The following is a 16552-nucleotide window of genomic DNA, read 5'->3' as shown; positions in this document are numbered from 1 at the left end:
TTTTTAAAGAAACACCAGGGCCGCAGTGGTATGAAGACAACTCTTTCCTTTCTTTTGAGGAGTTATTTCCCTCCTCAAGAGGTCTTGAGGTCAAAATTTAATAGATAGGGGTATCACAGAGATACATATTTTCAGAACTTACATCAGAAAGACAGAAGTAAAGCAGTCTTTTCAGAGCCTACAGATAAAATTAGCAGCTGGTAAAGTGCATGCATATATCCTCTTATTTAATAGAAAAATGTGGGTTTGCTATTTTAACTTATTTTCCCAAAAGCAGTGTAATACCTAGGCCCACTTCTTCTGCACACCCATTTTCCTTTATTTTTGCTCAAGCCTTAGAAGCGAAATATGTCAGAAAACCACTCTCGGGCTGCACTCTAGGTGCTTTCTGAAGCAATGTTTTGAAAAGAGATGGAGCTAAATCTGGCAGCACTCACCTCCCTAATATACAGGCAAAAATTTTTGGTAGTATCCTAAATGGCTTGTACTCACCTCTCCGTACTTCAGTGTATATATTCCCCTTTTAACTTACTGTATTCTCTGTCTTGCATGATTTTGGGTGAATGCATGAAACTACCAGTGCCTTCAAGCTTTCAAACTGTGCTAAAGGAGACTTCTGGGTCTCACACCTTGTCCCTGCTGCCAGCTAGCATATATTAAAGATTATGGTGGTATGGAACTGGCTCAATGATTCGTCACTTCAGAAAACAAATCCCACACTCTGATTTTTTGTCACTAAATTAAGACCTATAAAACATGGGTTTACTTCCTACTCCTGTCTCTGCCTCCCCCATTTTAAGCAAGCCATTTAGTTTTCTGGTCCATGAAACATGGAAAACATCCTGTCATAACAAAGAATATGACTCGTTTACAATTTCTGTTTAGGACAGAGGCTATGGAGGTGGTTAAATGATGCACTGCTTTCCATGCTCCGAGTATTTCTCTTAGACAAGCTTTATGTACATGTCTTTGACTCTAAGTCACTTTACTGAATCTGATCTCACATATCCCCCTGCAAGCACCAGCCAAAGCCAGGAGGCCTGTCATAAAACATCCATATCACTGACCATTTTACACACCAATATGGAGATGTGTCTTCTGCATGTGATCTGGGCTAATATCAAAGTCACCCTATCTGGTTACTTGCATGATCTCTCAAGGATCTCCAGCTGTACTGCTCTTCTCAGCACCCAGGCCAGGCATCAAAAATTCTATAAATCCTAACCTTTAATCTGATGCGCAAGTCCATGCAGTGTTTCTGACAGCTGCTTTTCTGTTCTCCCCTTTCACCTAAATATTATTTGAACTACTTGTTTTCAAACTACCCCACAGTTAGCAGCATGACATGAAAATCCAGGCAAGAACAGAGACCAAAGCAAGAGGATTGGTCTTTTGTGAGGTGTTCAACAGTGATATTCAGAAAAGGGACCGATACTGCTGTAATGAAACAACTATTCATAGCATCAAATAAAAAACAGACATTTTTAAACCTTTTCTTTAAGACTGTTTTCTAATTCTACACATAGCTCAATTCCATAGTAATTCCAGGAACAGATTGCTACATTTGAACTGGAAGATTAAAACCAAAAATTACAACCTTCACTTGTCCCACGAGTTCTCCAGAATTCAGTTTGTTCTGAAGAGTTCTTCAGAACATCTTAAAAGATATGTTAAGACCTTGAAAATAAGCTAGCTTGGTTTTGAAATACTTCTGCCTAAATATTAAACCATATTATTATAAATAGATGTTAACACATTTGAAAGACTCATATTTTAATTTTACAGTAAAAAAGAACAAGTCTGTGAACAGCCAGCTGGCTTCAGTATCATTAGAATGCAGCCCAAAATCAAAATATTACTTCGTGGTATTTCAGTAGTGCACTGCCTCAAAAAAAGATTATATGCTATTTCCTCCTCTTTTGTATGTTCACTACAATAACAAACTAAAGGCCTGATCCAGCACTATTAGTCATCACAGTGTCAATTGACTTCAACCTCTAATAGGTGAAATCCAAAAATCATACTTTCTCTATTTTTTTCCCTAATTTATATCAAACATAATGGATTTCTTCGATAAGGCTAAATTGTAAATCTTGTGATCTTGGAATTGAGTCTGTCTTGGATTAGGTTTTGATGAATAAATTGCTCTGATCAACTGAAGAAAGCAATGGTGATAGAATGATGGACTTAAATGTGGCCCCCTAAAGTACCCAATGCAACCCATTTGTCGGAAGGATGAGTGCAAGCTTATGTTGCTTCTACTACATAGCTACGTGAAACAAAAAATAATCTATCTTCAAAGTGAAAAAATAGACTGTTTAAAATCAATCCAAATAAAAAACCCACTCAAACTTAACTGTGAACTGGGTTAAACTCATGCAAAAAGCTTACTTGAAGCATAATGTTTCCTCCCTCCTGGATCTTTCCAGGTTTCTCTAGAAGTTGCTGGGTGTTTTTAAAACACATAGCTTTGCCTCTTAGATTAAAACAGTGCTCACAAGTTATTATCAAAGGCATGATCACTAGCCTATCTACACTTTTTAATGTGATTTCCATGTTAAAAGAATACTTCTTCATATTTCTACTCAAATTCTCAGTTACTCTCATAACGAAGCTCTTTCTCAGGTTGAGGTTGAACTTCCTGTGGTTAAGTTTATGCCTGTTGCCTCTTGTCCTATCACATGGCACCACTGAGAAGAGCCTTGTTCCATCCTCTTGATGCCCTTGCTTCAGATACTTGTATACATTGATCAGATCCCCTGAGCCTTTTCTTCTATAGGCTGAAGAGGCCTAGCTACCTCATCCTTTCCTCATATGAGAGGTGCTCCAGATTCTTAGTATTTCTAGTAGCTCTTTACCAGACTTACTCCAGGAGCTCCTTGTCTCTCTTGTACTGGAGAGCCCAGAACTAGTCACTGTACTCCAGGATGAGATTGCTTTCAAGGCACTAAGTTTATTTATTGGCATTTTTGAATACCATTTAAATATTAAAAAAAAACCTTAAAATGACAACAAAACACCATCACCTAGAATTACAGAATCATAGAATAGTTAGGGTTGGAAAAGACCTTAGGATCATCTAGTTCTGAACCCCCTGCCATGGGCAGGGACACCTCACACTAAGCCATCTCACCCAAGGCTTTGTCCATCCTGGCCTTGAACACTGCTAGGGATGAAGCATACACAGCCTCCCTGGGCAACCCATTCCAGTGCCTCACCACCCTAACAGGAAAGGATTTCCTCCTTATATCCAATCTAAACTTCCCCTGTTTAGCCTCCTACTATTCTGATAAAATTGACGGCCTAGAAAGGCTGTTTAAAGATTAAGAAGCCTTCTCTCTCTTGTTACTGGAAATTGCTGGGAAAGCACTGTGAAAGAAAGATGAATTCCAATTCTAAAACTACATTGCTGGATTATTGTTGCCTGAAGACTTGCTTAAAAAACATGAGGGGCTGGAAAGCGACCACCACAAATATTAGTTCTTCTAGAGCAGCTGTCACAACATATGTGATTCAGAAAGATGTATGTTTCTTCCAGAAAAAAAAAAAATTTACATGGATTGTAAACAGTCAGAAACTACGAAGCACTGGGAGAATGAACAGGACATCCTCCAGCCATGCTACTACATCTCTACAGTGGTGGGCATGATTCACAGGCCCCAGGAGACCACAAAAAAGAAACATTCATGCTTGGCTGGGAAGGAGGTGTTCAGGCTGCATCCACTGCCCACAGAGCAAATATTGTTGCTCTAACTAGTATCTAGTCAGTGACAAACACCTAAGCAGTCCCAGAAACAGGAACCTGAACTTGTGACAGTCACATTCTCCCATTACTGAGCCAGTGTCGCAAACCCTCTTGTGCACTCTCCCAGTGCCACACAAACCTTGCGCTCTCTAGCGGCCAAGAAGAATAAAGTCCCCACTCCAGCCTCATTTACAGACTAAGGAACACAGCTCTCCCATGAGAGTCTCTGGAAAAGCAGTCCATCAGGGTTTATACAATGTAATAATCTGAATGCAACCTTTTGGCTCAAGAAATCCAGAGGCCGGAAGAATGAAAGGTTACTTGTGGGAGGGAATATTCCTTTATTCTCACCTTATCTTTAAGCCTTTACCATGACACAGGCCAAAGTAGACACCAGAGCCAAGTGCACATAACTAATTACACCTTTCACCTCCCTCAGCACAGCACTTCTCATCCTATCCTTAAATTTCCACCATTGCCCCGCACACAATGTGTGACCCTGGATACATTTAATCCAATGTTTATTTGCCTGTGTACCAACAGGTCTCTGCTACAAAACTGAAGTCACTTTACAATAGCAAAGAATAATCCTGGTTTGCTTAAAGATGCAACCTCAAAGGAAACCAAGAACTTTGTGTAGACAGTACAGTCAAGATTCCCCTGCTGGCAACTAGAATCAGTACCTACTCAAACATCTCCTCTGCTGACAAAGCAACATCTGAATAGCATTCACATGGCTGGAAAGCAGCACTCCACCAAAAGCTCACATGATCTTTGCAGCCTTTCTCCCAAAGTACCACCTAGGAGTCAATGAAACATTCCGCAATCCATGCAGCACACTTTCTAATCCAGCTCTTCTCCCAAGAAGAAGGACAGCTTCAGTATCAGTGGTCTTCTTAAGATTACCAACCCCAGTCTACAAAGAGGAACACATGGCAGGGATTATTCCTCATAGTCATACAGCAGCTTCACAAATAACAGCAAACATTTGAGTGAGACATAAGACCAGTCACATCCTGGTTCATTTGGCTTTGGTATGAACATCCTGTCTTGTTGGAAGCATGTATTTTTAAGGATACAGTTTTAACAGAAGGATTTAGCAAAAAGAACTTATTTTAAACTAATATACTTTGATGTCCTAAGGTGTCAGTTTGATTGCATAGCACTACGCATAACTCATCTATTGTACATCCTTCCTACTCTCACTGAAGTCCTAGTTTAGCAACCTTTCATAATTATAAAACCAAGTCACATAGGTGCCAATGTATAAATACATGCCAAACATTTAAGATTAAAAAAAAAAAAATCTTCTATTAAAACTCAGATTGTGGATGATAGCATGAAAACAAGGTGATGCATAAAGTATACTATTCATCCTACTGGGTTTTGAAAAAACAAAAGAAAACAAAAAACTACAGAATTTATTAAAAGGCAAGGTTAGTTCAGCAGCCTTTATCCTGGCTTTTTAAAATTATAAGCAATATTTATAAGCCAATAAAATTCATGGATAGGTTTTCACTTTCATAGCAGCAGCATATGTCACCTCTCAAATTGTATGAAACATCCTAAAGTGTCACACACAAAGGGGAGCAAAGCCTGGGATCACAATTAAGAAAACCATTTTTTCCCCTCCATTTCTCTTCTTCTAGCTGTTCTACAAAATTTTATTTTGTAGCTAAAACATTGAGGTGAAGTATTTAAGCATGAGGTATACAAGCTAACCAGATAAGAAACAAAATGAAGCAAAGATTAAGCTTAATTTTATATGAACAGAGATGTTTTAAAACATGGCAAAGCACCTGAAAATATTTTTAGTGATCTGTTTTAAATTACATCAATGAAAACCATGAAGTGGTTTTAATATAGACAGAAAAAAAAAACCCAAACTTGTACTTCCAAACAGAGAGAACAATATAGTCTGTTTCACCTCAAAAAAAAAAAAAAACCAGCATTCTTTTAAGTGGCTTTGACATATTGCTACAGTAGAAACAGTAGCAATATGTGAATAGAATACAGTGAATATTCTCTTTAGATACTTGGACCTGAGCTGACAGAAGGCTGAGAACCCTCAGCTTCCAAGGGAGCTGGCAGTACTCAGCACATTTTTGTATTTAGTCCCCATCTACTGAGCACTAAATTACAAGGGAAGAAAAATCTTTCGCTCTGCCTGAAGCATCTTAGACAGATGACAATAAGGAGGGGTTACTATTGGTACTATGAACTACAATTTATATTTTTGTCATTCATCTGTTCTTCCATGTAGTAAATGGCTAAAAAAAACCTCAAATAATTTCTAGTACCCCTTTGCCGAACTTGCTCCAGGAGCTCCTTGTCTCTCTTGTACTGAAGAGCCCAGAACTGAGCACTGTACTCCAGGCAACACCTAAGCAGTCCCAGAAGCAGGGACTAACCACTTAGCACAAACTATTCCTTTACTGCCTATCTATATCCAACAAAGAAACTGAATCGTTACTATAAAAATGTGAAATATTACCTCAAGTGGTCTAGCTGTGCAAACATACGCAGCACTGGTACAGTTTTTTTATGAGAAGCATTAATACATTTAAATAAGAACACAAACTATTCATCATTGAAACCATAGAATTGTAGAATCATTTAGGATGGAAAATACCTTTAAGGTCATTGAATCCCACCATTCCCCAACATTGCCAAGTTCACCACTAAACCATGTACCTAAGTGCCAGATCTACTTATCAGCTAAATACCTCCAGGGATGGTGAATCCACCACTTGCCTGGGCAACCTGTTCTAATGCTCAACAACCCCTTCTGTGAAGAAATTTTTCCTACTATTCAATATAAACCTCTCCTGGTGTAACTTGAGGCTATTTCCTCTCATTCAATCACTTGTTACCTGGGAAAAGAGACTGACCCCCTCACAGGTAGCTGTAGAGAGCTATAAGATCCCCTCCAAGACTTTTCTTCTCCAGACTAAACACCCCCCAGTGTCCTTGACTGCTCCCTCAGACTTGTGCTCCAGACCCTTCACTAGCTTCAGTGCCCTTCTCTGTACCTGCTCTAGCACCTCAATGTTTCTCTTGTACCGAGAGGCCCAGAACTGAACAAAAGATTTGAGGCGCAGCCTCACCAGTGCCCAGTGCAGAGGGATGATCATTGCCCTGGCCCTGCTGGCCACACTTGCTGGTACAGGCCAGGATGCTGTTGACCTTCTTGGCAGCCTGAGCACAATCTGGATCATGTTCAGCTCCGTCAATCAGCACCCCCAGGTCCTTTTCCACAGAGCAGCTTTCCAACCATTCTGCCCCAAGACTAATATTGCAGGGGGTTGTTATGGCCCAAATGCAAGACTTGACATTTTGCCTTGAACCTCATATAGTTGGCCACATCCCATTGATATAGTCTGTTTAGATCCCCCTGCAGAACCTTCTTACCTTCCATCAGAACAACACTCCTGCACAGCTGGGTGTCATCTGCAAACCTGCTGAGGGTGCACTTGGTCCTCTCACCCAGATCATTGCTAAAGACATTAAACAGAACTGGCCCCATTCCTGAGCCCTGTGAACAACACTTGTGACCAGCCTTCAACTGGATTTAACTCCATTCATCACCATGGTTTAGGGCCTGCCATGGAGGCAGTCTTTTACCCAGTGAACAGTACACCCTTTCAAGCCATGAGCAGCCAGTTTCTCCAGGAGAATGCTATAGGACACTGTGGTAAAGACTAGGTAGACAACATCTGCAGCCTTTCCCTCATCAGCTAAGTAGTCACCTTGTCACAGAAGGAGATGAAGCTAGTCAAGCAGGACCTGCCTTTCATAAACCCATATAGGCTGGGCCGAATGACCTGGCTGTCCTGTGTGTGCCATGTGATTGCACTCAGAATGGTCTGCTCCATCACCCTCGCTGACACCAAGGTCAGACTGACAGGTTTGTAGTTGCCTGGATCCTCCTTCTGGCCCTTCTTGCAGATGGGCATCCCCCAGAGGAAACCACTAGTGATTTCCATTGCTGGCAGGCTGCTAGAGAAGCGAAAAGAAGTGTTTCATTGCATTTGTTTACATTGATTTACCCTAGCATTTCTGTTCAGTTACTGGTTGATACTACACAGCTATTGAAAGTAATTGGTAAGATGAAACCAAGGTATGTTCCAGTAAGTCAAAGAAACAAGCAAACAAAAAACAAAAACAAAACACCAAACAAAACCCAAAACAACAAAACCCCCAAACATTCAACTTTGCAAAAGTTTAGATTAAAATAAACACTTCCAGATTTCAAATCATCTTTCTTGCAAATTATATTCTTTGCAGCGTCTCATGGGCTTTACTGTAAGGACTGCACAAGCAGATCCATTCACAAATTAAATACCTATAATTTGTACCTACTTTGGAGAAAGGACAAGATGGGCATGGAGGTCATTCTCCCTTGAATTAACTGCTCTTTGAAGAGCATTTGTGTTAAACACAAATCTGTTTCCCAAATCTGAATAGTATTTATTAAAAATATATCATCCATTTCTAATTCAGTAGCTAAAATTTTAATATCTGTGCTAAGCAGTAGAAGAAATTGCATAGCCTTCTTAGGGGGCTTACAAGTTACAGTCCTCATAGCTTTCCCTCTTAGGGGGCTTACAAGCTATAGTCCTCACAACTTTGCCTACTTTACACCTGCATTTTTAATTAATTACACAGTCAAGTGTGCCTGAGCACTTTCAAAGCAAGTGTATCAGCTTGCGTGAAAGACACAGTACAAGTTGTGCTATAGTAAGAATACTAGAAAGTTACCAAACAAAGCAAACTTCAGACACAAAGTTAAAAACCGTCAGAAGGTAAGAGCAGTTCAAATACACAGAACAGTTAACAAGTTTTCAGCCAGGAGATTAAGTGAGGCAGCAATTCAGTGAGATGGAAAGAGAGGAATAATTACAGATGGTAATAAATCCGTTCCCTGTACCACACCTGCCATGGTGGTGGGATGCAAGGCAGGTCAGAGAAGAAGCCAGCTCTGATGGAGCTAAGCTGCAGGAGACAGAGCAGACAGAGTTTGCTAGACTAAATAAATAGCTTCTATTGGAAAACCAAGCAAAATCAGTTTCAAATTACTCTGTGTAACATATGGACAAGTAACTTAAAAGTTTGAACTGTTTGAATTTTACAGCAGCGTGAGGACCGAAACAGCTTCATTTTGTGCATGTTAAAAACATGTCACAGCAGGAGAAATTATGAGGGCCACAGAAAACAGTATCAAACAAATATTTCTGAAGGGTTGGAAACGAGACATTAGCATGTGCAGGGTCAGTGAGTGAAGCACTATTTTGTGGATTAAAGTGATGTAAAAAGACAGCCATCAATTAGGAAAAGAGCTATTCTAAAAAGTTAGGGTCAGATCTTTGTTCATTTTCTGAGCAGAAAATAAAGCATAAAGTACTTCTTTCAGGTAGAAGAATGCTGAAATAGAGTACAGGGTGTGCTGGAAAAGGAAGCAATTCTTCCAGATATTCACATGCACTTCAAAAAGCTAATAGGCAACTTGCATTATAGGTTTATTTATAAGTTTACCTGCATCATCAGTTTATGGTTCTAGGCTGAGCTAGTTTCGTACAGAATCAGACCCCAGCAAGTGAAGCAGAGGTACTCTGTAAACTGCTGAAGGACAGAAACCAGTCTCAAGTGCTTCCTAAAGGCAACCACTTTTCACTTCAAAAACATCCAATTTATGAGCTACTCAAGATCAAAATTAAAGAGCTGCTTCATAACTTTTAAACAGTGAAAAAGTTCCATGTCTACACAACCAACAAGAAATTATTTCTAGCCATTTGTAAGATGAAAGAATTTCCCTGTAGGGGTGAGAATGACAAGTGTCCACTCAAGAAGTAACCATTTGAACATCTGCAAGGTATTACAACTGAAGACAAGGACTGAAAATATTTGAAACAGCACTGTTGTTACCTCAGCAGTGCTGTCATTCACAAAATAGACAAAATATTCCAGCTATGATAACATGCATGCTTTTCTCCAAGTCTCCTCGTACCACCTCAATCTGTTAATAAATCTTTGACCTTAACATGCATACTCCCTTTTGGTAAACTAATTCTCTATGAGGTCTTGCTCTTTCTTTTCAAAGTGTGGGACAGTGGGAAACACAAATTTCAAGTCTTAGAGCCTGTTTCTAAAGACAGGTACCATAAAATTCCATCTGCCAACAGCTTCTCATTTAAAATGACCCATTGTTATTTCTGCTGTGTCTAGTAATTGTTTTCTGGCTGATGGACAAACAACTTTATAGGTAAAAATATCTCTTCTGAGAAACAAAGAAGCCCGTCAGGTCCTGTACATTCCTCTTAAGGAAACATATTTGCCAAGATGACATCACTGTGAAAATAATTTTCACAGAGAATTGTATTGCTCATGGTGAATAAGAGCACATACTGAGGCCACACATTTTGTTTGCTTAGAGAAAAATTCCTCTGTGAAACTAAAGGTTGAAGAGTCCCAGCTCTCAAAATTATGCTCTCAAGGCAAATTCATTCAGAAGATTTTAATCTAAACTATATGAAGGACAAACACGTCCTTCATCAAGACTATTCATATGGCAGATCTTAGCACCAGTTAGGGTGGAGGGATTAGTTTCTTGAAGAGGAAAATACTTTTTTTCCCCATCACAAATTGTTTGTACAGACTTCTCAGAGGTTTAGAATATTACATCAGGGGAAAAAGCAACATGAATTACACATTTATCTGCTCAAAAACTCAGACTGATATAAAAAGAGGTACATATTTACAGATTATCAAGAAAGTTAATTGATCAGTACATGGGACAATTCATAAGGAAATGCTGCCTACTGATGTCTCTTGTACAGCATTGCACATAGCTCTTATCCTCAACCTGGATTGAGGAGGGCATTAACACAGCAGAATACACAGGCTTTTTATACCTCACCTTCTAGCCTCAATTCAGAGGCACAAAGATTTCAGTTCTCGAAGTGTACATTATCTACAAAAGATCCTATTTCTTATCATGGTCAAAGGAACACAGGCATTGAACAAAATCATACTTTACGAACTACCAAAAGACCATTCTCCCAGTAACAAAAATTACCAAAAAACCCACAGCTCTCTTCTTCATAGTCAGACTGTTGTGAGTTTAGCCAGGCAGACCTTTAAATATAAGGGGCAGTTTACAGACACTAGGAGACATACCTGGATCCAAAATCCTAATAGTATGCCATTTCATTGCTGTAGTTCTCATAGGAATAGAAGATTAAATATGCGTAATATTTTCTGGAAGCAAAGAGATTATTCTATTTTCAAATAGCGTATACTATAATTTGCTACTGGTATTTCACTTGGGGAAAATCTGCCACTTGCAGTTCACAGGAAAACAGACATAGCACAATGAAAGAAGAAAATATCATACTATAACACATCATCCTCATATTTGGAAGGAATCCAAATGGAAAAGTTTCAGATTGATAAAGCTGGCACAAGTTATATTAGGTGTCTCTGCCTCATCTACTGGATTCCTGGTCTCATGAAAACAAAACCTGGCTTGAACTACAGAGAATGAAACAAATAAATAAATTTCCTGAAATACTAAAAAAATCCAGTACTGGCTATGGAAGTATAAGAGGTGATAAACAGTATGAATCTGTGTCTGCATAAGCTTAACAACTGACCTTAAAAAAAAAAAGTATGATCAGACTTGTTTTTAAACATAATAGAGGCATAACAGAACTTCAACAGTATTGTTTGAAGTGCCATAGTAGCAGAATAGAATATTATGTCCTTAATATATTAAGGACACAGAACTGTTGGAACAAGTCCAGAGAAGGGCCACAAGGATGATCAGGGGGCTGGAGCTGAGAAAGTTGGGGTTGTTCAGCCTGGAGAAGAGAAGGCTGCATGGAGACCTCATAGCAGCCTTCCAGTATCTGAAGGGGGCCTATAGGGATGCTGGGGAGGGACTCTTCATTAGGGACTGTAGTGATAGGACAAGGGGTAATGGGTTAAATCTTAAACAGGGGAAGTTTAGATTGGATATAAGGAAGAAATTCTTTCCTGTTAGGGTGGTGAGGCACTAGAATGGGTTGCCCAGGGACGTTGTGAATGCTCCATCCCTGGCAGCGCTCAAGACCAGGTTGGACAAGGCCTTGGGTGACGTGGTTTATGGTGAGGTATCCCTGCCCATGGCAGGGGGGTTGGAACTTGATGATCTTAAGGTCCTTTCCAACCCTAACTATCCCATGATTCTATGAATATTATGGGGTCTGTGCTTCTTATTGCGATAGTTAAAACATTACCTGCATGTCTGTGCAAAGTGACACAGTGTATCATTTCAGTTCCAATACTCCTTCTAGAAAATTGGAAATTTACTTATGATTTCTAATAAAAGAACATTTTCCCCCTAATATAATGGAATGTTCTCTGTTTTGGATAAATGAAAATACATTCAGTTGGAAAATTCATTCTAATGTTTTCAAGCTAGTAGTTTGTTTTATTCTACAATGAATTTATTCATTGGACTGTTACTCTGGCTCCAGAACTGATTTCTATCCTGCTGAATTAAGGTCAAAATCAGTATTCCTACAGAGCAAGGGAAGATTACATCCTGCTGGAAAAAAATAAAGATGTACTGTTTGTTAGTTTTTTTTTTTTTAAGAAAAAAAGAAAAAAAGCAGCAATGGAAACACAATGCAATTCACAAGGTATATCAGTAATTCTGTGACTACATTAGCAAATAAATGTTAGTTTGCAAAACAGAAAAACACAAGTTAAAACTATGAAGATTTGACAGATGACGTTTTAGATTCTACACATTCCTTCCATGAACTACTTGAATAGCAGTTGTATGTTAACAGTTATCACACACACACACGCATGCACAACATATATGTTCAGCTCTGGTCATATGGGAAGGAACCTCCAAATAAGCATTATGAGTGTCTTAAAGGTTTTTTCTTCTTAAAAGACAGAGCCAATTCCATGTTTGCCTTAGTACTAATACTGTATATTTCCACATTGTATGTTGAATATAATAATAAATCTACTGTTAGAAGATAACATATATAAACTTCACAGACCTACAGTCTGTGCCAGGCTCTCCGACAAATTCATACTTAACATATTGCCTCCTTCCCCATAGGGTTCTATTTGCCAAAGCTGGCATTTTAAAAGTGAGAAAGGCAGATAAAAGGTATATGTCAATTTACACTAGCAGAACGGCAAATTTCAAAGGTCTGAACACTGTGCCACTCACCTCAGGGAAGTTTTGCTGCTAATCTCATAAAAAATAAGACTCTGCATGGCTGCTACCTGAATGACACCCTTCTGCCAATATACGGGGTCAGGTTTCACACTCACAGGCTGCAGAACTTGCCCATTGCTTAATGCTGTATTGTGGGTTTTTGTTGTTTTTTGGTTAGTTGGTTTGGGGTTTTTGGTGGTGGTTGTTTGGGTTTTTTACTTAAACATGTTAATGAAGTATGAAAGCTTATATTATTACTGTCAAAGCTCTGGGAAAAAAAAAATCCATTGTGAAAAACTGTCCTATATTTTACAAAGAAGCTATCAGAAAGTAACTAAGAGATCTTGGTGAGATAGATGCACCAATAACAGCCTTATGATGCTTCAGTCAAGGAAACCAGTTAAAGGTAATGCATATCAAAGGCGATATCTGCATCATGGTCTCCTGAAAATCAATAAAAAGTCTCTAACACAATACATTCAACCTGTAAGAGCCCAATGAATCATTGACTCACTTCTCATTGTAGCCCGTGTTCAAGAACATTCCACAGTTTTGGGGTTAATGGAAAGTTATTAACAAATCAAACGCTTTTACAGCTCCAACATAATTTGACACAACAGTTACGGATGCTATATTCTATGCCTCAGAGGCATGCAATTTTATACAAGATATATTCAACCAATATCAAAAACCAATAGAAATACTAGACATAGTTTCATAAATTGTAAGAGACTGAGATGTGACTTTAAAAGGGCATTTTCTTTAAACAAAACAATGGAAAACACATTCTAGCAAATAGCTGCTGCATTTACAATGTCTTAAAAAGTTATTTTTAAGTAGTGCTATAAAAACTGTTGTTACACAAGCAGCTGCTACACACAACTTGCAAGAAACGAGCACTTCTCAAAAGGAGCCTAGTAAGAGACATTGCTGTTTGAGCATCTCTGAAACCTCCTTTACTGCCGTCAGACTACTCAGAGGGGACAGGGTGCTGGTAAAGAGGTCTTGCAAAATGAGGTGCTCCCTCAAACCAGGAATCATCTGAATCGATCACTGGTTTGGACTCTGACTTGCATTTTGTGTAAGTCTACAGGTGCAGTTAACACCTTCCCAAGAGAACGCAGACAGCAAGGTAAAGAAAGAGTTCATAGAGTACCGTGAACTGCCATTTCTCATCTGACTTAAACTAGTGTCGGGTCCGAATGTTTTCCGGGGGCTATAAGCAGTGAAACCGAATGTATGCGCGTGACCGCATGGAAGCCCCGCGCCCGCCCGGCGCGCCGCACGAGCTTAAGAGGAAACGGGCAATACACGGCACTGTGGTCGTGGGTGAGGTCTTGTACAAGGACTGCTACACCAGCAAAGCGGTACAGAGACACGCTACTTTCCCTCAGAAGCGGCGAGTGCAGCCTCTGCACGCTGCCCGCCAACGTCTCCGAGCTGGTGACAGCCCGGGGCCGCCAGAACCGCGTCCTGCCTGCACCCCCCACGCCTCTGCAATCCACCCCCCACACCTCACCCCACCCCCACCCCCCCGGCCTGGGAACAGCGCAGGGGACATGGCTCTTCGAGGGGAGAGCAGATCCACCCCAAGCAGCGAGGGGACGGTCCGCTACCTTTTCAGCGGCACTGGCAGTGAAATGCGTCCAACACCCCGCTCCCCTCCCTTCGGCGCATCACAGCCAGGGAGGGGAATTGGGAGTACCTACCAGGGATGGCCAGGTTGGTGAGTGAAATGCGGTGGATGCTGCTGGGCAGAGCTGCCATCCAGTCGGAAAACCTCACATCGTACTTGCCTTGTGACGAAGCCATGCCACCTCCGTACCCCCACCTCTCTCCCGCTGTTGCTGTCTCCGCCGCCCGCTCCAAACCACCCGGACTCAGTCCCGGTCCCAGTATTAAATCCTGTTCAGCTCCGCCCCACCCAGCACCGCCCCACGCCCACTCTCCACGCCTCCCCGAGCCCTCCCGCTGTCCTCCGCCGCTCGCTTGCGGTGCCGGGTCCCTTGAGACCCCCTCAAAGCTGCCGGTGCCGCCTCGTTTCCCCTCAGCGGCGGGTGTCGGCGGAGCCGACGGCGCCCGTGCTCGGGAGGGTGAAGCCGCCTCAGATAACGCTCGGGTTGCGGGAGGGAACAGGGTCCGGCCCAGGCCCTCGGCGAGCTCCGCATGAGCACCGGCCCCGCGTACCCGCAGCATAGGCCTCTCTGAGTCTGCCCCACCGCCTAAATCCTGCTCCGGGGGTGGCTGCAGCTCCCGCCCGAGAGCTCTGCTGCGGCCACGGCGCTGTAGACGACCTCTCCTGGGTTCGCGTTGCGGGGCCCTGGCTGAGTTTTGCTCCCCCATAGCCCTGAGGCCCCGCAGTGCCCTTCCTGCCCTTGGCGGTTGACTGAATGTGGAATGCTTCTGTGCTGGGACGTGGGCACACTTTCGCAGCCGATGCCTCCGGCCCCCTCCGAGACAAACCTCTCCTTTTCCAGTGGTGTTACTCACATTGAAATAACACTCTTCCTTACTTGAACACTTCATGGACATCTGTAAATTTTGGGGTGATTATTTTTCATTGTCTCCTGAGGATAATCCAGGTAGTACTGTTGCAGTTTTCAAAGGGTGATGACTCCCTTTTCACAAGGAGTCATCTGGAAAACAAAATAGGGGCGATAGACACAAATTAATCCTGAGGACATTCCTGTTCCACACAAGGAAAATTTCTCACAATGAGAGCAATCAGCCATTGGAAAACTCTCCCCAGGGAAGTGGTTGACTTCCCAGCATTGGGTACTTCTAAGATTCAGCTGGACAGGGTGCTGGGACATCTAGTCTAGGCCAGGAAAAGTTGGACCAGATGATCCTTAAGACCCCTTCCAACCTGGGATTCTATGATTCTAGTATCTTTCATTCTCATATTCCACCTACTCGTCTTTGGGGAAGCATTTTAAATGTTGACATTAACAAAACATTTATGTTACCGCCTCCAGATCAATGAAGGAATGAACCTGATAAAGCCTTGTGAGCCATCTTGACTGCCTGTTTTTTTTTTTACTTCGGCATAACTGTTTGTTTTCTTGTCAGAGTTGCTCGCATATGCGCGAGTTCACTTGGTAGATCTGACAAAAAAAACAGCCTGGGGAGAGCCACACCTGAGCTGGGACCAGTTACCAGCTCATCTTGTATTTCCAGAAGGGTCAGCTATAGTCCTATAGCTTCTATTCTCACTCAACATCATCTTTAACACCTGGGTTTGGGAATAAAAACACAGGGAACAGCTAATAACAAGCCACTTTACTCTTTCTGTCCAAGTTTCCAGAGCAAGTACGAACAAAAGCTTTTCCTTCAGCCACAAAATAAAGGAACTTTTTTTTTTTTAAATGAATGAATGTTTCCAAGGTATTTGAATAAATGAAATTTTGCTGACTCCCTTTTTGCTATAGAAATAACTCTTAGGGTGGATTTTAAGTGGGGCAACATGAACAGATGGATGACCTCAGGGGGGTTACTGAATTGGAATCAAATAGTAAATTAAAAAGGAGGAGGATTAAGCTGACAGACACTGGAGAAGTTTAATTTTTGCAGTGCTACTTCTTGGCTAT

The 16552-nt window shown here is 41.2% G+C and overlaps 1 protein-coding gene across 1 annotated transcript in view; it reads right to left on the bottom strand.

Annotated features, from left to right (window-relative positions):
* The window catches only part of PLCXD3 (phosphatidylinositol specific phospholipase C X domain containing 3), a 102684-nt gene extending 87809 nt beyond the window's left edge, over positions 1-14875 (bottom strand). The window contains exon 1 of the mRNA XM_061469485.1: positions 14675-14875. Within this exon, the coding sequence (XP_061325469.1) occupies positions 14675-14777 (103 nt within the window). The 5' untranslated portion in view covers positions 14778-14875. The remainder of the gene's footprint in view (positions 1-14674) is intronic.
* Between the last annotated feature and the right edge of the window lie 1677 nt (positions 14876-16552).

Source organism: Pezoporus flaviventris, unplaced genomic scaffold (assembly GCF_033815535.1).
Source record: "Pezoporus flaviventris isolate CSIRO_AGI_PZ_B2104156 unplaced genomic scaffold, CSIRO_AGI_Pfla_v1 ptg000057l, whole genome shotgun sequence".
In the NCBI taxonomy this organism is placed as follows: domain Eukaryota; kingdom Metazoa; phylum Chordata; class Aves; order Psittaciformes; family Psittacidae; genus Pezoporus; species Pezoporus flaviventris.
Note: the sequence above shows the minus strand (reverse complement) of the source record. Positions and strands in the feature narration are given on the sequence as shown.